Source organism: Ostrea edulis, chromosome 2 (assembly GCF_947568905.1).
Source record: "Ostrea edulis chromosome 2, xbOstEdul1.1, whole genome shotgun sequence".
NCBI lineage: Eukaryota > Metazoa > Mollusca > Bivalvia > Ostreida > Ostreidae > Ostrea > Ostrea edulis.
In genome coordinates, this window is record NC_079165.1 from 44,496,276 (window position 1) to 44,519,711 (window position 23,436).

At 34.5% G+C, this 23,436-nt stretch overlaps 1 protein-coding gene across 6 annotated transcripts in view; it reads right to left on the bottom strand.

Annotated features, from left to right (window-relative positions):
- The window catches only part of LOC125678992 (titin homolog), an 81,449-nt gene that overhangs the window by 13,873 nt on the left and 44,140 nt on the right, over positions 1 to 23,436 (bottom strand). For 5 of the 6 annotated variants that reach the window (XM_048917842.2, XM_056154166.1, XM_048917843.2 and 2 more), the window contains 5 exons: positions 18,669 to 18,925; positions 11,076 to 12,046; positions 7,953 to 8,001; positions 3,686 to 3,780; positions 773 to 1,594 (listed from right to left, as the gene is read on the bottom strand). In XM_048917842.2, the coding sequence (XP_048773799.2) occupies positions 773 to 1,594; positions 3,686 to 3,780; positions 7,953 to 8,001; positions 11,076 to 12,046; positions 18,669 to 18,925 (2,194 nt within the window). Of the gene's footprint in view, positions 1 to 772; positions 1,595 to 3,685; positions 3,781 to 7,952; positions 8,002 to 11,075; positions 12,047 to 18,668; positions 18,926 to 19,350; positions 19,490 to 23,436 lie in introns of those variants that run through there. The other variant, XM_048917844.2, reaches the window with a different exon arrangement.

Here is a 23,436-nt window from a genome sequence, read left to right on the forward strand (position 1 = left end):
TTTCAAAATTTGATGATCCTAGTCCTTATAATGACTAAAATATCTAAGATTTAAGGAATTTAAAAATTTTTTTAATTTAGGTCAACTTTGAAGTGACCTTGAGACCATGCCCTTTGCCCCAGGGTAATGCCTTGAACAATTTTTAATCTACAACATATCCTCATCCTTATGTGTAAGTTTGGTGATAATCTGCCCTGTGGTTCTTGAGAAGAAGATTTTTTAGCAACCACTACTTTTGTTTGTATTTTCCTGATTATCTCCCCTTGTTAAAGGGTCACATCCCTTTATTTAGTATGTATGAAAGCCCTTGGGCCAATGATACCCTGTAACAAATTTGAAAAAAATTGGCCAAGGGGTTCTTGAGTTATAGCCCTTTTTCTAAAAAGTTTACGCACACCGCACACCGCACAAATGGCCATAGCATTAGCTCTTTGAGCCTTTGGCTCAGAAGAGCTAAAAATATCATCTTATATTTCCCTTCCAAAAGACACATATATGTCTAAATTTGATGATAATTTTAAATCATCTGTTTGTCATTGTGACATTACATGTCTAATATTACATGCATATTCCTTCTATTTGACACCTATTTCAACATAATCTTTACAGGGAAAAACCAGTACTAACATAATCATTAAAGAATGAGGAAATAATTCTTCTCCATTACAAAGTTAAGGTTAAAGTGGGACAGACATATTACAGACATGGAGATTCCTGTATACCAAAAGTGTGTTGTATGGGTGATAAATCAAGAAATATGAAAGATTTTTACCTTGAAAGACATGGGTTTGTTTACAAGCCTCACCAGCTTAACATATTCAACATTTTCATCCCTCAGACTAGAATAACTGTCCGTGTTAGAAATAAATGAGCATTCACTGTCCTTGTCAAAGGAACTGCTCAATTCACTGTCCGTTTTATCCACAGATGGCTCTCCAACACTACCACCAAGCCCATTCTCCCTCAGAGGGGCCCTGGTGAATAACTTTTTCTTTGAATACCTCTGGCTAGAAGAATCATAAGGCTTATTTGATTGTTTATGGGTAAACACTATACTAGGAGTTGAAGCCCATCTAGGATTCAGGTGGGATCTCATGGTATCAGATCTGGTGGGATCAGTCTGAATTTTCTCTAGTTGGGTATGGGATTTTGAAGTACTTCCTGTTTGGATATCAGCATGGGAGGCAGATTTGTTGGCAGGTGACACTGCTTGACTAGAGATTCCAATGTGTTTGTATAAATGTGACACTGTACTTGTAGTAGATCTTCCCTGATCATTCAACCAATCCTTTGGTAGCTGAATCGTTAACACAACAGACCCATCATCTACCACCTCCTCTGCAGACGTCACTCCTTCCTCTTTCTGCTTGAAATGATATGTAATTGATGGAGAAGACTGTTCAATGCCAGAATCCACTGACTGATGGATGTCCTCTGTTCCCACTGCCACATCAACTTTCTCCACTTTGGATCTCATTTTATCTTTTCCAACACAAAGTTTTCTTTGAAGATTTTGTTGACTGTGGCTGGCTATAACTGTCACATTGCTCTTGGAGGTCTGGTCACTTTCAGCACTACTTCCCAAGCTGGACACCTGCAACGGTAATAATATAAATGGCAGTCATACTATGTGTAGTTCATATGATACAGTTTGTAAACAGACTAGAAATATTAATTGTTCTATTTGATAAACATAATGTACCATTCCTTGTTGAGTGGTCAAGATTATTATGTCCAAACAAGTTTCCATACCTTCCCAACAATTAGCATTTCAGAAAACCATCATCAGGACATCAACATTCTGGTAGTCCTACTTCTCCAGAGTAGTTGTGACAACCAACACATTAATAGTCTATACTGTGAAATCATCAGATTTTGTGAGGACTCAAATTTCGTAGATTTCATGGGTACAGTTCCTGAAATGTTCTACATTCCCAATTGAATGGTGAGTGTATGGTGAACACACGGTGAGCGAACGGTGAACGAACACAAAGCGAATGGTGCGTGAAAGTTGAACGCAACTTGGTGAAGGCTAATAGGAGAGTAAACGCAGAATGTGAAGAGAGTGCAAACGTGAACGCAAAGTGAACAGTAAGTGAATGGTGAACAAAAGATGACAGATTTATTTGGAATATCTCGGATGTTTTCCTCACTTGATATTTGTATTTAAGTTTGTAGTGCCGATATCACCAGACAACATTAAAAGGTATATAGCTTTTTTGTGAACATTTCCCAGAACAAGTAGATAAATAAAGATGCATGCAATGTCATGAGAAATATGATACACCTGTGCATTTATGTACCAGTACATGCACATTGTAAAATCATCTTTCTAATGAAATATACGTTTATTCAAACACTGTTGAAAATTTCCTGCATGAAGAAAAAAATAGAATACGATAAATCAAACAGCAATTAATGATAAGAAAAATAACTGATGGATAATTCAAAGAGTTGTTTGGCATCTTTAACAATGATTCTTCATAATTGATTGTATCAAATGTCGAGAGTTGGCACCTAGTCATTCAATGTTGACTTATAAGAAATACATGTATATCATTTAAATACATGTACATACAGTTGAACTATATTGATAAATATTACTTAAAAGCCAATTTTTAACCAATTGAATTAATTGTGACATTGGACCCCTCTGAGGGAGTACTGGTGGTACTTTGACAAAGACAGTGAATGCTCAGTTATTTTTAATGCATTCTAGTTTGAGGGATTAAGACAACAGAAAAATTACATTGTCAAAAAGCAACCCCCTGTTGTTACAAATTGCAGACTCACAGCGATTGTCATTGAAATATATATCTATTTGTTTGGTGTTATGCACAGGTATATATAATAAGTAGATCTGAACAACCTAAAATGCAATCAAACTTGACATAAAGTGTACAAAAACCACTGATTGAGCTCATACATTAATATATCTATTTTGTAAAGATATTTCAGAAGGAAATACAAATCATTATTAAAGATCAGTTAAATAGAAAAAATATTTCCAAATTTGAAAAAAAAACACTCTCTGATCAACCAAAGAACAAGTCTTCTGGAATCGATGCTGAGTAGACTGGAGGTTTGTTTTTTTCATTTATCATTCAGATACTTTTTAGTTCATAATCATATATGAAAGTTTCCTCCCACTCTTGCACTCGTGTTCCTTTTAATTTTGTATTAGTTATAAAGATTGATCCTTTTACTTTGGAGTTCCAAATGACAATGGATAGACAAAAGACTGAACGGAGAACGCAAAAGACAAAAGACTGAACGGAGAACGCAAAAGACAAAAGACTGAACAGAGAACACACGGTGGGGGAACAATGAACGCTTTGTGAACATGAGCGGTTAGTGAACAGTGAACAGAAAAATGTGAACAGAGAGCCACACAGAGAATGCACAGTGAATGAACGGTGAGTGAACAGAAAAATGGTAAAGTAGAACGTTTCAGGGCCTGTACCCCATATCTCATAAATTTCAAATCACAATAAAATACCGTACACAAATTATATAATGTTTCAACGTACAGAAATCATATAATTCATGAAATCACATCTAAAAAAAACTATATAAATTCTCACCAATCCATCAAAATTGAGCCCCATGAATTTAAATGATTCCATCGGTTAAATTAAAAATGCTGAACTTTCCCTTATTTGCTCAAAGCAACCTAAAAAATTACCCGTTCCTCCGCCTCTCTGTGGTGGTCTGTGCCCATGTCTCCCTCTGCAAATCCACTGCTGTCTGACTGAATACTTTCCATGCGACCCATACCACCTATCAAAATATAATCTTCATTTCAAAATCCAAAGTGATACTCGGTGTACTAATTCTAAAGTCCTCTGGTACAGTTGTGTTAGTTTGCCTTCACTATTAGCTGGTAATTGGACCTTTCTCATAAAACAGAAATACATGGTCTTGGTTTTGATGTGAGATGGTGTTCAGAGACTATCATAATAGATTATTTGTCCAGAGGCCACCTTGACATTTAAGGACCATTACTTTAAAAATAATTTCTTACAGTTATTTGCTTAAACTGGCAACTCTCATATAAATAGCGAGAACCTGCGAGATCTCCCACAATGGAAGTGGGAATTTTGAATTCGGGTCATAGAATCCTGAGGGACACATTTCTGTGAATTGCATAGTTTATTACTTATGTATCCAGACTAATTTTGTCCAGCTGTTGGAGACAACAACTGTGAATAAACTGATGCATCCTTTGGCCAATAAAATGCCCAATTAACAGCATTTATTGCTGTGAAAAATCTGAGGCGAATTCAAATTCAGATTTGATTGACATGTCAAAGTTCATCTGTACAAGGTAAACAGAAGTTGGAAATCCCCTTGATTCAAATATACACATTTGTATTAGCATAGCATTTCATATAATTGAAAACCCAAAGATAACTTAGTTTTCTTTCATTTAATTAATGTTTTAATGTCATTGATATTTTTAGAAAATACTCTAAAATATATAATTGTATATTTACAACAACAGAATTGCAAAATGATAATGTCAAAACTTACTTTATAATTTGAACCGAGTTAAAACCCTTTTCCAGTTAATGAATTAAAAATAAATCACTTTCAGACAAATTGAAATTGTTAATTAAGATTTGATGTCCAGCTGGTCATGATAACACATCATGCATTACACACAAGTCTGAAGTTTCTCAGAGTGCATCACAGTGCAATGCATTATTGAGCACTTATGATCATTTTTAAAAAATATTTTAATTATATCGATTAATTCCATTTGTGTCCCATATAAGGTACTCCCTCTGGATTTGGATAAAGGGACCGAACAAGGTCAAGGACACAGGATGACATGATTTCACGAAGTGTCCACACATCATGTTCATTGTGTCTTGATAAGGCATGGCGTTTACGTCGGATGTATATTGGATGCTGCCATGTGCCTCTAGTGTCCAGTAGTTTCCAAATTTTTTTGTATTTCTCCTTTCTAATTAAATTATTTCCAGGTCTGGCATTCTGGCCATGTCCAAGCCAGGCCTGTCTGTTTTGTGTAATACATGGACTACACAGACAAAATTTGCACTGTTCTTCTCCAAGTTCCTGCTCACTATCTCCGTCTCCATCACCACCATCATTATGTCCATCTCCATCACCACCATCATTATGTCCATCACTACTGTCACTGTCCTCTTGTCCCCCTGTCTGTCCAATACAGGTACCACATTCCATTCTGGAACTGCTTGTACTTGCTGTTTCAGACGTCCTCAATTTTGTGATAGGGACAGGAATTGTTTTTTCAGAAACAACAATCAATTCCCAATTATTAAAAGCAAACAGTGCTTCAATAGCTGACCGTTGCTCCTCTGTTAGCTCTAAAGTAACTTGCTGTTTAATTTCTGCTGTCGCCATTTTCCCTCCTTTTTGAAGAATGGGGGGGGGGGGGGGGGAGAGAGAGAGAGAGAGAGAGAGAGTCCTGAAAAGTGTGACCTATCAATTTTATGCAGCGCTCAGACACTGTTGCTGACACAGCATTCCACAGTCCTGTTTCATTTCAATGTCCTAATTAAAATGTCACCGATACTATTAATCAATCAGCACTTAGATAACTTGTAGAGGAAATGAGCCCAAATTTATGTACCATTTTCATTGTTTTGCTAGTAACACATAAACCCACAAATACACATTACTTTAGTGAAAATCATGGAGAGAATAAGACAACCTATACAACCTCAGAGGAGAAAATATCCATCTGACGATCCAGAAAAGCAGAGAGAAAGAAATCAAAAAAAGAAACAACGGACTGAACTCAAACGAGGGAGAATAGAATATTATTACAAAGATGAAGATGACAAAATATCTTTACAGAACAAAATGGACTCAATCAAATCATATATGGGGGAGGGAAATTATAACAAAGTGTCATCATTTGAATTACTTCACAGAGTCATGGATTATTTCATTTCATCATGTATGCCAGGTGAAAATAATGGAGATAAACAGAATGAAGGCAGACCTGAGCCATCTTCATATCAGTACATCAACCAAGACAGTGCACAACAGGAAAAATTGTGTGTATGTGCAGAATCTTCCATCCAAAACCTGATTGACTTAGTTCAATCTCATCATGACAAATGCAGAGAACCAATTACCTTTACATTTGATAATATGTTGCAGCATGTTTGTCAAGGAACTTTGAAATGCGCATGTGAGAATATTCCACATGAATTAACGTGGGTGTCATCGCCACATCTCAACAATGGAAAATTTCTAGCAAATATTCGACTCAGTCATGGTTATTTTTCATGTGGAATACTTCCGAACCAGTACCAAAAGTTTTGTGATGCAGCTAAGTTTGGTGAACTTGGGGAAAAATATCTTAAAACTCTCCAGGAGGAATACAGCAATATTGTAGATGCGGAGGCCAAAAAATCTATTGAGGAAGCACTTTTGGAAGAAATAGCAGCCACTGCAGCCACAGTAGAAACAGAGGAAGAAATACATGATGGCATTGGTATTGTGACTGATGCTAGGCACTGTTGGAGGAAAAATGCTCGTTTTTCTGATGTTGTATGCCTGGGAGACAGAACACATAAAGTACTAAATATTCAAACTATTAGTAAAATGGATGACCCCTCATCACAGCGACATGAGCTAATCGGTGTTAAAAAGGTTTACAAGTACTTTGATGACCAAGACTGCCCTATCAAATACCACGCACATGACAGGAATAATTCCGTATCAAAATTTGTTAATGAAGAACGGAAACCTACAGAAAATGCTTTGGATACATGGCCAAAAAGTTTAGCAAAACAAACAAGCCAAAAAAATTACAAAAGGCAAAAAATTAGAAATGGGAAAAACTTGGCATCCAGAGTTGTCTGACAAAGCAGGGTCAATAAAAACCCATGTTTTTTGGTGTATGAAGAATTGCCAAGGAAATACCACCAAACTAAGAAAAAGCATTTTGAATTTAGTCAAGCACTATCAAGGAAACCACACCTCTTGTTTTGAAAATGCAAGATGCAGACAAGTTCGAGAAGATTTAAGTCCATATGAGCCTTCCAAATATTTGATTACTGAAAAGGAAGCTGAACAAATGTTGATCAAATTTTTGAAGAGCCTAACTGTTTACAAGAAAGCAAAGGAATTTCGATTTTGTTCGGACACTCACTATGTTGAATCTTTTAACAATTTTCTTTTGCAATACCATGACAAAAGAATTGTCTTTGGAAAAAATACCTATCAGCTCAGAATAAATTTGTCACTCTTAGACTGGAATGAAAATGTGGATCGACCTTCAACTTCAATAAAATATCTAGAAGATGCTGCTAACCCTAGACGTCAAACTGGAATTCCTGTCAGAAAACCCAAAACACACGACTTCAAAACAAAAATATTTTCCTCATGGATTTCACAAATTTACAACAACCAGTAACACACATAGGAAACTTATGAGTGACTATTGAAGACTAATCATATCTTACATCAAAATACTCCTTTGTCCAGTTTGTTTATAATGTGATTGTACCATTTTTGTGTTGGGATTGTTACACATCTGCACTGTATCTGTTATAGCCCTATTCACTGTAGCTGTGTTAGGGGATTTCTGTGTGTGTGAAAATAGAACACTGCACTCTCTAAAAATAATGCATGGCTCAGTCTTATCAGTGACATTTAATTAAGTCCCGCCCCATTAGTGGTGGTGTACTGAGAGTTGCCAGTTTGGGCTGATGCTACAATTGTAACATGAAAAGTGTATAAAGAGTGATCTATTACATCTCTCTAAGCTGTACCATAAAACACTTCAAAAAATCTGCATCCCACCCCCGCAGTTAATATATGTAGGGACTAAATTTAACTTTGCACTCAGCCAAATTGTCATAGTTCAGGATACTGCTTGCATCCTAATTCAGGATGCAAGCCACAGGGCGATCCGTACATCACTAATCTGTCTATAGCTGTCAACTTACCCAACAAATCCTTGTCACTGACAGAGAATGGCCCAGCATTCAGCACCAACTATAGAAGCAGGAAAACAGTATAAAAATTTTAGTAAACTTATGGGTAAAAATTTGGTCAGACATGCCTATAGTCTGCATATGCTAGGGATTGTTGATTAATCAATATTTTGATATGCTCCAATCTATTCATCAAAAACCGAATTGTCAAAACTTGAACATGCATTTACTGTAACTTTACTATAAATAAGTTATAATGAGATACCAGGAGCCCTTGAAGAATACATATAAAACTTTGTTAGTATGTCATCATCTTTGCTAACCATTAATTGGTTTTGATACACTATTTTCCCTTAGCCTATCGTGTCATCATGCTATTCAATGGTGAAACTCCAGTGTGAGTGATACCTGCCCTAGCTATCTATCAAACAACTGTTCTAACAAATTCACATACTGTGTATCTTTTACAGAATGAGACTGTTGAAACTCCTGTACATCAACTCATTTGTCAGTAGCCTGCCTCCATTTAAAAACTGATCATACACAGAACAAGCTCTTGCATATCGAATCAGTTGAGAGAAATAAACATCATATGCAGGTGATAATGAAATATTGCTACATTAATATGGGAAATGATAAATTCTGCCTTATAAGAATATAAAAACAGGTCATCTAATAAAGAGGCAAAATTTGTGCCCAATACTGCCCATGTGAATTCCAAAAATCTGTTGGAAGACCTGATCATCAAAGAATACGAAGATATTGTCAATGAGGAACTCCAGCATACCAAACATCAAGAGGCCCATGATCCTTAACAGTCACCTGAGTTCAATTGATAGCTAAATCAAACAAGGTGAGTTTTTTTTTTAATTCTAAATTAAGTTTTTTTAATGTCCAAGCTTAAAGATTCATGTACTGTGTTTTCACAATATGATTGTTGCTCTCTACAGTCAAGGGGTCATTATAAATTTATTGCATGATAATGAGGGAGATATGAAGATTTATTCACTCAAGAAAAATCATATCCCCCGAGGGCAACGCCCGAGGGGAATATGATTTTTCTTGAGTGAATAAATCTTCATATCTCCCGAACATTCATGCAATAAATTGTTTATTATACCGAAACAAAGTAAGACCACAAAATTGCATTTGAGATTGGAGTCCGCTCATCTATACATTGTACATTTATGTAGATGAGATTGCCCTAATGGTAACACCGCGCCTCAACGAATTAGAAGGTACAAACAGCGAAATACAGTGATATTATCACCAGTTTTTGTTTTACCATTCTCCTTGAATGCTGATTTACTTGCTTGTTTTTGTATCAACCCAAACCATTAACTGTGTATCAGAGACTTGCATATTTGTGCCTTACGAACTATGGAAGTAGAATGACTCAGACTTATTGTGACGTCACAATACATTTCGTCGTCTTTGACGTTAAATCTATGGAAAATGCACAAAGTTGCCCAAGCGGTAAATATGATAGGGAGATATGATGTTTGAGAGGGAGATATGAAGTTTTGTTATCCCTGGCATGTGACCGTCTAGACCAATCAGATTACGCGTTGCATAGAATTCTCATACTGAGGTATAATAATATGCTTACTCTTTTATAACTATATACACATGTAGTATTTTGTCACAAAATGCCAAAGTCAAGAGGATGATTTACTAGATAAGAAAGTATCACTGCTCCTATCATGGCTCCTTTACCTGTTAAGGCCCCACACTAAAGTCTGAAACCCTGACCTAGGGGTTAGGAATTTTACAATTTTGGGAGACAGCTACATTCCTTTTACAGCCATGCACACAATATATCTCCACAATACACAAAAGTTAAGGAGACAATTTTTAAAGATTACACTCTACTCCACTTTTATTAAAGTCACTTATATTGAACTGTTATATTGAAGTGAAAATAAATCCCCAGTAACATTATATTCATATAATAGTTTAACATCAGTTATATTGAATGTTGGATATAATGAACAAATCAGGTTGGTCCCCTGGATTTCAATATATCTGAAGTAAACTATATATGCATTTTCACTATTACCCATTTGGGCTCCACAATTTTGGTAAAGGCTTCTCTCAATTTATAGTATAAATATGGGTGTAGGAAATGGCACCCTCTCATATAATGGGGAAATGATATCAGGATTTTGCACTTTTAGCACATATTCTATCTTATAAATACATGTTAGATCCCTTCCGTTCATAATTATATCCACCCCTTCAAAATGAATATTCTTGAAAGCATCAATTCTAAACCAAAACTATGACACAAAGTAAGAGCATTTTTGTTGGACAATTAATAAGTACCGGTAGGTTAAAACATCATGTGACAATCCTACCTTTAGCATAATACTATAGGCAAAAGTTTTGCAAAGATAGAAACCCTTGGCTAACAAAGATGATCACAGAACAAAGTTTGTACAATAAATTCATGCGTTGTATATGCCTCTATAAGCATGGCACCCTTAAAAATCTGGTGAATAGCAACATCAAATTGATTTTACTGAAAGTAGGCATGCCTGCAGTTTACACCTACATAAATTAAATATTTCAAAACACTGCATTGTGTAAACACTGGTTATGTAATACAGACTGATTCATTATAGCAATTATTTGAATCAATTTCCAGATAATTTCACACTATAGAATCTTAATATTTTCAAGCTGTAAAATTTTCGTGATTTAAGAAAAACAAATTGCATGATTGTGAACAAATTCCATGATTGTGGTGTTTTGATTTTAAGGGGCATCATGCAGGACAGTGTAATGAAAACTGAATATTCTGTAGTTTTAGTTTGTGTTGGAGTTAGCAACTTGTGTGATGATTTCATACTAGATGTTACAAAAAAACTTTTAAGTTAGATTTACAATAAGATTAACCAGTGCCTTTGATCAAAATTGTAAGATTGGATAAAATCACTAACCATGCAGTTTATCTTTCAATTTGACAGCAAATAGTCTATGATTAAAGATCAGATTAATAAAGCAATAATTTCAATAAGCAAAATATTAGATTGAAGAGCAATAACTTCAAAGTTATAAATAAAATGAAAGTGACAAGCAAATGACCATAACCTTGATATACGCTTTTCTTTTGGCTGACATTTTAACACTTACCTCTGGTATTTTTAGGTCACTAAATGACACATGACCTGGAGATTTGATCTGTGGAAGTTTTTCGGTATCTTCAACAGTAAACACTGAATCTACCTGATCTTCTGTATCCAAACTCTCATTCTTGGGAGTGCATGAGGAGGAGGTTTTCATTCGGAATTCTTTGGCAGTAAGGGTACTTTCTAAACTTGACTGTTTTGATAGAGGAGGTGAAGTTACTTCATAGTCATCGTCTAGATCACAAGATGCCATCGACTTCTCCACCAAACTCTTTCTCATTTCCTGGAGTTTCTGCAAACCAGCTGAATAAGCAGCAGACATAAAACCTGTGGGAGCTGATTCAGCTTCCTTCGCTTGAGCTTCTATCAATTCATCTTTGACAGATGTTTCTTTTTCGGTTTCCACTTTCTTGGAGATCAAGCTCTTAGATATATCCCCCAAACTGACTGCTGGTCTGACCATATCCCAGTCATCATCGCTGTGAACACCTAGCATTCCCATCTGGTTTCTTTTTTCCAGGGAATCTTCTCGACCCTCTGTGCTTTCGAAGGAGTCTGAATATTCCATACTTGTGACACTTTTAAACAAAGAACTATCTCGACTATCCCTGCTCTGAAATTTCTCCTCTGACAAGTTGCTCTCATCAGATTCCAAAGGTTGAGTAGAGAAATTTCTTGATCGCATCTGATGAAACTGTTTCCTTTTTTCTGACGCATCAAGAGATTGTGACCGATCAAGTCTACTTTGTGAGGGTAAAGCAGCAGTCTCAGTTTTTGAGACTTTCTTTTCATGGCGTTTGTAAAATCCTTGCTTATCCAAAAATTCACGATTTTTGGGATGCTGTAGCACACTGTCATCGCTATGTCGTGAATCAAAACTGGAATTTCCAGACGGGTTGTGACTTTGGTTAATTGCATTCAGAAATTTCATGCCATTCATAACAGAAGCAAGCACATTACCAAGTTGGGGGTGCCCTAAAATCAAACAAAACAAAAACACTAAAAACTAAAAAGCTACTAAAACTAACCACTAACAACTAAACCAATCAAGGTAAAGTGTAATACAATACAATAACTGTATAAGTCAAAAATTTCTCATCCAAATTACTAATAATATATTCTTGTAAATCAAGCAATAATTTGACAGAACTAAATATCAGTAAATTAAATACACTGGTTAATGAAAACAGTTACCATAATTCATTAGCAGTGTTTCATCCATAATTAAACGCTAAATGTATGCACTGACAACACCGAGTCAAAACATACTTCTATGCATGCAGTGAACTTTTATATAAGCTGGTAACATTTCACAAATGAAAAATGGGACAGAGCACAATTAACAAGGCCACCGTAATGGACCCATCTCAATGTCTCCTTGGGACATATAGATATTTATAGAACGTCAGTTAATTTATTTACCACATTTCTATGCTCATTATGAAAGTTGACTCTAGTCCAATAGGGTTACAGAAAAGTTTTAAGACTCAAGATAAAACATTTTTACCATCATAACACATTCTGGCAATTAGTTTACTAAATTAATCCTAACAAAGGGCCAATGGACCACATAGCTCAACCAAGTAGTTGGATTTTCCCGTGTGAAATGTTAAATCTGAATACTGGCCCTACCCTGCATGGGTGCACGGAGCATGGTATAAACAAATCTACACTATGTAAAGACTCTTGAATATGAATAATTCAACTATTCCCTTGTGGTTCTTGAGAACAAGATTGCTAAAAAAAAATCCATGTATATTTTTATGCAACATTTAGAATTTCTATTGCGACTCAATCCTGGTCAGGATTGAACTTTGAATTTACATTACATGAGATCTCTTTATCCTGGTCAGAGGCTATAGATTGAACTTTGAATTATATACATTACACGAGATCTCTACATGTCAATTTGACTCACTGTAACCTTGAGCAGATAATTTTCAAAGAATTTTCCTCTATATTCCTATGTAAAACACTGACACCCCCCCCCCCCTTCTGAGACCCTACACTCAAGGGCCATGTGAACAAACTTGATAGAAGCTTATATCTAAATTGTGCCCTTGAAGTTATTGAGAAGTTTTTCAAAAGAATTTTCCATTATCAAATTTCATTAAACCTCTTCTGTGACCCTGCCAAGACCCCGGGGATCTTCCAATAGTATTAAAGGATTAATACGGTCAAATAACACTTTCCACAATTTATCAATATGATTTCACAATATGCAATATTGTTGAGAGAGAGAGAGAGCTGTCATTTTAATACCATAAAAATCAGTATATGCACCCAGGGGTGCATGAGCCGAGTTGCATGGGATACATTGTAAAGCCAGGAATGACGTGGTATATTTATAATTGTGAAGAACTAATTTCAGTTTTAAACTTTTCGAGTTACTGTCCACAAACCATATTTGTCTGAAGTTTTCAATCTATATTCGGTCACTGTGACCTTGACCTTTGTTCTCCAAAATCAATAGGGGCCTTGCTTTGCTGGTATCCAACAATATATCCAAGTTTCATTTGATTCAAATTAAAAATTTTCGAGTTATCCTCCGGAAACCAAAATCCTTTTGATATTTTAAATCTATTTTCGGACACTGTGACCTTGACCTTTGACCTATTTTCTCCAAAGTCAATAGGGGTCTTCCTTACCTGGTACATAACAATATCTTCAAGTATCATTTGATTCGGATTTAAACTTTCGGAGTTATCATCTGGAAACCAATATTTCTGAAATTTTCATTTTATATTCGGTCACTGTGAGCTTGACCTTTGACCTTTTTTCTCCAAAATCAATAGGGGTCTTCCTTACCTGGTACATAACAATATCTTCAAGTATCATTTGATTCGGATTTAAACTTTCGGAGTTATCATCCGGAAACCAAATTTTTCTGAAATTTTCATTCTATATTCGGTCACTGTGACCTTGACCTTTGACCTTTTTTCTCCAAAATCAATAGGGGTCTTCCTTACTTGATACCCAACAATATATCAAAGTTTCATTTGATTTGGATTTAAACTTTCAGAGTTATCATCCGGAAACCAAATTTTCCTGAAATTTTCATTCTATTTTCGGAAACCAACTGTGACGCCCAACCGCCCGCCCGCATCACCAAACCAATAGCCGAGTTCAACTTCATTGCAACTCGGCTAAAAAGATACTTTGAAGGTGAAATATTTGCATCTCATTGAACTCTGCTGTCTATAGATAAAAATTGTAAGAAAACAACACTGACCAAGGATGTAACTACAAAGATTATAAAAAATGCACTGCAGATTCTAAATCTTGATTTTGCTCACAAAATACTTTACTGTGTCAATGCTAAAAAATGTACTGCAGATTCTAAATCTTGATTTTGCTCACAAAATCACTTTACTGTGTCAATGCTAAAAAATGCACAGCAGATTCTAAATCTTGATTTTGCTCACAAAACACTTTACTGTGTCAATCCTAAACGCACAATGATTATAGCAAGATTTTCCAACATAATTCTATCACATTAAAAATGAAATCTGTTAACAGTTACCTTTGAATTAAATTTTTGGAATGTTCTACCAAAAACAAAAACGTGTTACCTTGTAACTGCGATAACAACTGCAAGTCCCTGTCCATAGTGGAACTGAGACAAACTACCAGTATATCTCTTATCAGTCAAGTACACAGAAATCATTAAATATGAAAAAATGTTGACACATAAATGTGTGCAGCATTTCTCGAGACATGCAGGTCCAGGAACATAATGCTACCGATTTCTGCCATTCACTACACAGCAACAGTGAAATGTCTTTCAATCTAATTTATATTTCAAGTAAAGTGCATTTATGCAAATAAGGAAAACCCTAAACATGATTGTCAGCCATCATGAAACAATAAAGCAATAAAACAGTTGTAATCGAGGAAAGAATTACATTGATTCACTGCCCGCATGAATTTTGAGTACAACTGAATCTCTTCTTTTAAGATACGCCCTTATAAATACATACATGTATCAGTTTAATGCATAAAATGTATACAACCAAAATAATGTTTAATTCTAATTAATGTAACAAGGAATTAAAAGTTGGTACATGAGCAAAAGACTGCAAGATTAAGGGCACATTTTGTTTATCCTAATGTCCTATGTCACCCATCAAATTATTTCAAATCCCACCATAATTTATACAGAGCAATGCATGCCTTTCTCATTCTTGGACAAGCATCAAATATCTGTAAACAGGATTTTAATCAATTTTATGTACTTATCACAATAAATTCAGAAAAAGATAGTAAACTAACCCCACCTTCCAATGCAAGACCATGTAAATTGAGATATTCCTTGACAAAGCACCTCTGTTTACTGTTCACTTCAAAAGTAAATTTTGTGTAGGAGTCCTAACCTTCTCTGCCCTGATTTGCAGTAGCTTCAAGTTAAAGTTTAATTTGGGGGTGGAAACATTGAAACTAACAAGGCACAAAACATATGCATGCATCTAGATTAGAGGAAGGAAAGAGATACAACGAAAATTTGTGTAGGAGGTTTTATCTTTTTGACACTGTCATCTTGAAGACCTGACAAGATCACTCAATAAGATTTCCTCCTGTATCTTAAATACTTTTCACTTGAATGTAAAGTCCAAATACTTTGCGGGAATTCTACTGCAGACTGCATGCAGTGCTGCAAGTTCCTATCTTATGCCTTGATGATTAACCATGGTTCTCAGATGATGAACTGGTATAGAGTAAGTAATATTACAGAGGAATACTATAACACTCAAAAAGTACTAAAAACATTTTATTCATATTTTATTGCTGAGCAATATTATATATCTGCAATGAAGAATACCTCATGTAAATATGAAAGTTTTCTGTTCAAATATGGTCTATGTATTTCAATGAAATCTGTTCATACATTTACATATATCGTGGACCATATAAAAATCATTCAATATATGCGAGTGTAAAGTGAAGTAAATCACTGGAGTTTGCTGAAAGTAAACAAAAAGTCATTGCTTATATCAATTATACATCTGCATGCAAATGTTGAAATAAATGATTTGGCCCAAATTCTGTTCAGAGGCAGTTTCTATATAAATATGATTGCATAACATGCCAATTTGAAATTCTCTGTCTAAACATGGCTTAGTCTGTGGAATACATTGATACATTTACATAACTTGGACCATATTGAAATTTGTATGCTAAGTAAATCAATCTGATTTTGTATTTTGTATTCTATTTATCTTACATTCATAATTATTTCTTAAGTTTATATGTATTCTACTTCTTTTAATCTGTGTTTATTTTACTAATATCTGTCTGTATGTATGTTATATGCAGGACCATATTGAAAACTAGCGTTATCGCTAAATATGTAATCCTGGTTAAATAAAGGTCTTATTATTATTATTATTACAACAAACTTAGGCCTTCATGATCACCTGAGCATCACACAAAATGTGATGCATGTTACTCTTGGATATGTAGCAAACTGAGAGTCAAGTTTTATTGAAGCATGGAGGCTTCTACTAAAATTAGAAATTCATGGACCCAGGGTGGAACCTGAACCCCTGACCTGGAATTTCAAATCTCCATGTTCATGATAACAATGCACTCTGTCTGCTACACGTTCAGAAGTAAAAGACAATTTATAAAAATGACATTCATTTTGTTCAACTTCACCTAAAAATAAAAATATTCATGTAGATTCATTCAGCAGACACTTTACTTTTACGTCTCAATATTTGTACATTCTTAACAAATCTAGAAAAATAAGAAACCCAGCATACCCTGATCCCTAAAATTTGTTGTTGTGCGACGCTTACACTATTTACATCCGATTTCACAGTGTTACATCATCTCTTTAACTCAGGATCTATGGGGATTCATCAAATATGAAACATTCATGAATTTCATTAAAGAAAATTATTCAAACACAACTAGAACAACTAGAATAATCTTGTCCTTTTTTTTTCTAATTCAGGTTATAGATAAACAGAAACATGGTGCTCATGGACCATGTATTAGTAACTAATTGGGCATAGAGGTTTAAATGCATGGTTTCTTACAAAATCACTAATTGTGGTCAGTTGTGTAAGGGAATAGATTGTATGTTTTAAAGGTGGCATACTACATCGTCATAACCCTTTTAAAACATGAATGAAAATACAAATATCAGCAATATTTGTTAGTGATTTTTAAAGACCCATTTTAGGTCCGAATAATGGCCCTTTCCCCTCCCCAAAAAGACCAATTTTTTCCCCAAATTAACTTGCACTTTTTCCAAGAATACAAACTGGCGAAAAACGCATTTGTTAAAAAATAAGTTCAATGTGAATAGTTTATACGACATGACAAAGACACATCAATTCTAGATGATTTAGAAAGAATAGTTGAAAATTTTAAGAGCTTAAAGAAAAGAAAGTTAAGTACGTAAAATAAAAGAACAATGACATCAAATTGTGTTTGATTTCTTGTTTGATATGATATATTTTGCATACTCGTATTTACAATAATGACTAGGTTTTCCCAATTTGATCAAAATGTTGACAAGTTTTCCAAATTCGAAAGCCACAGGACCCTTTTGAAAAATGTTGAAGAATCACTGTTTGAAAAACTAATCACCTAGCTGAGTGCTAGCTCAGTGAAGTTAACGTGTTGACTGTTGATCTAGATTGTGGGTTCAAGTCCCACAGGGGTTTAAAAAAAAATTCCAGATTACTTTCTACTAAAACTGTTAACTAAATGAAGTAAATTTTCAATTTTCAATTTCAAACTATTATTGTACATATCCCCCACTTTTCATCCATATCAAAAAATTTCTGGGGTGTTATTCCTCCTTAATAGTAAATTTAATAAAAATCCTGGCTGATGTCTGGGTTTTAGGAGTGGCTAGTATTACAAGAATTTCTGTATGAGAAAAATATAAAACTTTTGCTTCGTGTTTCAAAATCAGCTGATTATGAGGGGTGGGGTGACTTTATAGTGGGGCCAGTATTGAGAAATCTCACTATATATTTTAACATGATTGTAGCACATATTGACTAAATAAAATAAAATTATGCAAAAAGGATGACCATGCAATTTGAAATTTCCTAAATATCAACCAGTATGTACATATAACCAGATATCAATAAATGTAAAGCTTGTCTTTGTTTGAATCATGGCTGAGGTATCTGAACCCATCAGCTTCACACTAGACTCTCATTTGGGGCAAGTTTTACATGAAAAATATTGCTGCATTGTGAGGTAGTAGGAGAACAAGAAGACCAACATTCCTGTGACATGTTCTTTTCAACAAATGTTTCTTCAACAAGGACATTAATGAACATTCCCCGGTTGGCAGAAATTTGTTCAACCTCCATATCAACATCCTGGTGAAGCACACTGTCACTTCCAGAATTCTGCTCTAACCCAAAATCAACGTCTTGCTGAAACAATGTCTTGTCTTTACTGCGTGATGATGAGAAAACTTTGCTAGCATTCCCAAAATTGTACTCTTGGTTAATCATTACAGTATCTTCTCTGCAAAACTCCATGCTTAGTTGCTTGAAGCGTTCCACATTTATATAATGCCTGGGCACAAACTCTACGACATACAGTGTGGAATTGTGACAAAACTTACCCTGTTCAGCAAATTCTGCATTCATTTTGGAGGTATTGATCTGCTCTAACATCTCTTCATGTGCTGACAAGTTTAGTAAGCGGTTAACATCTAATGCCCCCACATCAATTCCTTTGGCACTGGATGGCTGCTCTAGAAATCTCTCTGGTAATCGTTGAAGATCGTCAGTCTCCGTATCTTCTGATTGATCAACAAAACCTAAGTTAGTCAGAATTTCCTCTGGATCTCTACTTCGTTCTGACAGCAGCATATCAAGACTACAAAATACAGAAGGTAAGACATATTACAGTATTCACAGAATAATGAAGAACTATACTTCCTTCATCAGATTTTAAAATTCAGATGTCTTTCCTTTAAATCTTCTGAACTTTGGGCTAAGTCAATTTACACAAAATTCATATTGCAGAAGATACATGATTTTGCTCCGATTAATTTTGCTTCGATTAACATTTCACAGTGTAGAATAATACATTGATTAGAGTGTCTTCTTCATTGTCATTGCATTAATTTCTATACCCAAGCACCCACTCAGCAAAAAAACAAACAAACATCAAACAAAACAATTAAATCACCTCATTGAAATGAAATTTGCAAGAGATATAGCACTAAATATTTCATGGCATATTTATTATCAGCTCCAAGTCCCATTTTCTAAACTTAACACCTGCAAACCTTATATCACCTGCAGAGACATATAAAATCCACTAATCCAAGCCTCTACTTCCTTGTATGTCAATCTCATGAAGAATATACACATAAATGAAGCCAACATGGAAAGATCTAAGGTAGTCCTCCTAAGTGCAAAGCAAAAAATCTACCCAATTGTTGCTCAGTTTTTAAAATGTTCAATCCACTGCCAATGATTCACTCCCAATGTTTCAAGTTACTACACAATGACCTTGAAATCGAAATGTCTTCTTGCAGATAAACTGCAGATAGGTTTACAATCTAACAAAAGTTAGAGAAATACCGTACTTCCTTACCCCTTCCTGCCTGATTGGTGTCTCAATTTTTAAAATGATACACACATGCATGAACGAGTATATAAAATTTTCTACACTTCTCCTCTTACTGTCTGATTGGTGTCTCAATTTTTAAAGTACAATACACATACAAGCATGAATATATATAAAACTTTACACACTTCTAACTCTCATTACAAAAATTTGACCCATCAACATGCACTGTAACCTAATCATTATGTACATGTATTTGTTACTTTCATTTTTGTCGTTGAAATTTTGATAATATCTAACAATATATAAATGTGCTGAGATATCTTATGTGCAATTTATTTTTGTTACAGTTTTCACATTCATGGAAAATGTATGACATAAACCATTTTAAAATGTGATCATGAAATACAGAATTAAGAAACAAAATAATAGTAACAAAAACAGTTTATTTTGATACATAAAACAATTAGTATACGCAATGTAAACATTAGCACAATAAGAGATGGTGACAAAATGTCCTGCTTTTGAAACAATTACCCTCACACACATCTTAACCTCTTCAATATAACAAGGTGAGCTAATATCTTTTATTGATATTCCTAGTTAAATGATTCAAAGGTATTTTATTCTGTATAGCAAATTTATCCTGGTGCACCAAATCAAAAAGTGTAGCATTACATAAGTACTGGCTCTGGATTTAAAACAGTGATAGGTCAAAGAGAGAGAAAAAGATGTACATTGTTATGTAACATACAGCATAAGGCCACATCAATTTGTAAAATAATTCTTCGAATTTTCAAACAAAAAAATTGAGGTGAGAGGGCGAAATTATTTTACAAGTCTTATCTTTCATTTAGGAGATAAAAATTATGAGGCGAGCGAATACAGGAAAATAGATATTTTTAATTGAATTAAGTGTGATTTCAAAAAGCGAGCGCTTAAAAATAAAGATCTAATATCATCAGATACCATTTGTTAACCACATGAACTCAATATTAGCACTTAAAAAATCTCATTGGCTTCCAGTTCGATTGCATTATAAGGAACAACTTCCGAATCAGTGTTTTGAAGTATCGTACATATAATTTAGGTATCATGAAAAATTTGAAACACCGTATTACACTGTTAACCTTTTCGAGAGCCTGCGCTTCTGTCATTCATCAGCCATGTGTATGAAAGTCTTTCGTGCGCTTGTTGTAAAAAGTAAAAAAAGAAATTATGAGGATATTTTTGAACATGCGGGCGGATATTAGTTTTTGATGATACTATAATTTGGATTTATTACAAAAAGAAGCGGTGAATCCGACCGACTAGATTACAAATTGCCATGGCCTAATTAAAAAAATAATGCAAAGGCGATCCTATTGGATGAAAACATATCAAATTGAAATACTGTAAGTCCGGTGTTCTCTTCAACAGGATGAAAGATAAGATAACTTACACGGCCAGATATCGAGACTGCATGCTTACACCCCTAACAGCATTCAGTGGATATAAAGCACAGATTCTTGTCACAGTTTCTTTGAATTCATCAAACAAGGACAAAGTATTGAAGGCTGTTCTCACTTATTTTTCCCTTGGCATCAAAGTAATTACTGCCTGTTCTCTATTGATTACAGCATTATTGATATTCTATACCTAAGGATCCTGTAATTCATGCTCGCAAAACAATGAACTTCAGATTGCATGTGGAGAGAGTATGCAAAACTGCTCACATGAATCAAAATTGATTGTAAGGTTTGAAGTTTTAGTTTGTTCAAGATTTGAACATATTTTATTGTACATAATACGAGGGTTGTCTGTAAAGTTCGTGGACAAGCCTAAATTCAAATAAAAGTAGCATTATAGATATTTATTATTATATTATATTTATAATCCTTTACTATATGTGAATTATAAAATGTAAAATTTTATCCAATTTCAAATGCATAATTACAAGTATGACTTCGTTATTACACTTAATTGGGATGACCAGGAGCACGGCGAAGTTTCAATGAAAGAAGTTGTTTATCATTTTATACATTTCATTTGTATTTTGTAAAATTCTGCGGATATTGAGATGATTTTTACATTATGACGTTGGCAAAAATTCAATGTCGCACCTGAAAAATTTGAAAGTTCAAAGTTTTGAAATGGCAGAGAAATCGAGGTTTGAATCTATAAAGACAGTATCGTCATTGTTCGAAAAAAGGACGTTTTCGGAGAGAGCATTTATGAAATTTTGTATAGACATCGGAAAAACACCCCCAGAGACCCATAAATTCCTTAAACAGTCGGAAAAACATTGTAATGTAAGCCATTCATTAGTGTTTAAGTGGCACAGTGACAAAAGATTTTCGGACGGAAGGGACAGTTGTATACGGGATGACATGCGTGAAGAAAGACCATCTTTCCAAGATTGCAGTGCTGTAAAAATTGAAGTTCGTGATGTGATTGACAGTAATCGGCTACTAACAGTTAGTGAAATTGCAGGAAAATGTAAAATTTCAAAGACTACGGTACATGATATTTCATTCCATGAGTCGTGTCTGTGCTCGATGGGTGCCGACAGATGAACATTTGGCGAAGAGAGTAGAATTGTCAAGACAATTTATTAAAAAAAATTTAACTGAGGCGGCGCAAGGTTTTTTGACAGAATTATTACAACCGACGAAAGCTGGTTCCACTACTACGATCCTGAAACAAAACAACAGTCTAGTCAATAGAAAAATATTAACTCTCCTCCACCGAAAAAAGCTCCTGCACATACATCTCAGACAACTCAATTAGAGATCGATTTACTTAGTTTTGAGTGTCTTAAACATCCTTCATACAGCCCAGATTTTGCCCCTATGGACTTTGTTAAATGTTATTTTACGTATGAAACCAGAACAGTTTGTGCACATTTTTGATGACTGGTTAAAGCGACATAAGAAATGTGTTGAGTTAAAAGTTAACTGTATTTAGCGTTTGACGTCGGATAACGTCAACGATTTTCATTTTATTGCTCTGGGTATTAGTTTGTGTCTCTTTTGTATGTGATAGAATTAGAACTATTTGTGCTTTGTTTGTGAAGAAAATTTGCATAATAATGAAATGAAACATGAATTTAATGAAAATAGTTTCATATATTTCATCAATGTTTGTAAGTTTTTATTAAGGCTGTACATAAACTTTATGGACAACCCTCGTATATACAAAAGGATCAGAAGCAAGTTCGTACAACTTACGAGTTCTTTGATTGTTTCAGTTGTTAGAGCTGTGTCACATAAAACAGGACACTCCACTTGATGATACAACTTCAAAAATGTCTGAAGTTGACTAATAGTACAAAAAAATCAAACATAACCCCTATATCGTGTATACTTACAATGATGACAAGGGTATCATTGAGGTCTTTCAAAACAATACAGGTGACCTTTGATAATGTAAGTCTATGGGACTGCCAATAAACTTCCAGAAATCAAGAGTTTGAGTTTTTAACAGCTGGCTAAATCTGAACGACAATCTGATTAATATAATCTTGAATCTTTCACTAAAAGATTATTTGGTGTCACTTACAAATTTTTGTGAATGCATGCAGTTGGTGAGCCATACTAACAAAATCAGGTTCGATTCCTATTTCATCCCTATTTGATGACAGTTGAAATTGACACTTCTCTTAATCATCTTCTCAAAATTATTGTCTTACTTTGACATCTCAAAATTAGAGTCTCTAAACCAATGTCAATTAATTACTGTACCTACACATAACTATTTATGTTTATTCATTAATTAACGTACCTACACATAACTATATATGTTTATTCATTAATTAACGTACCTACACATAA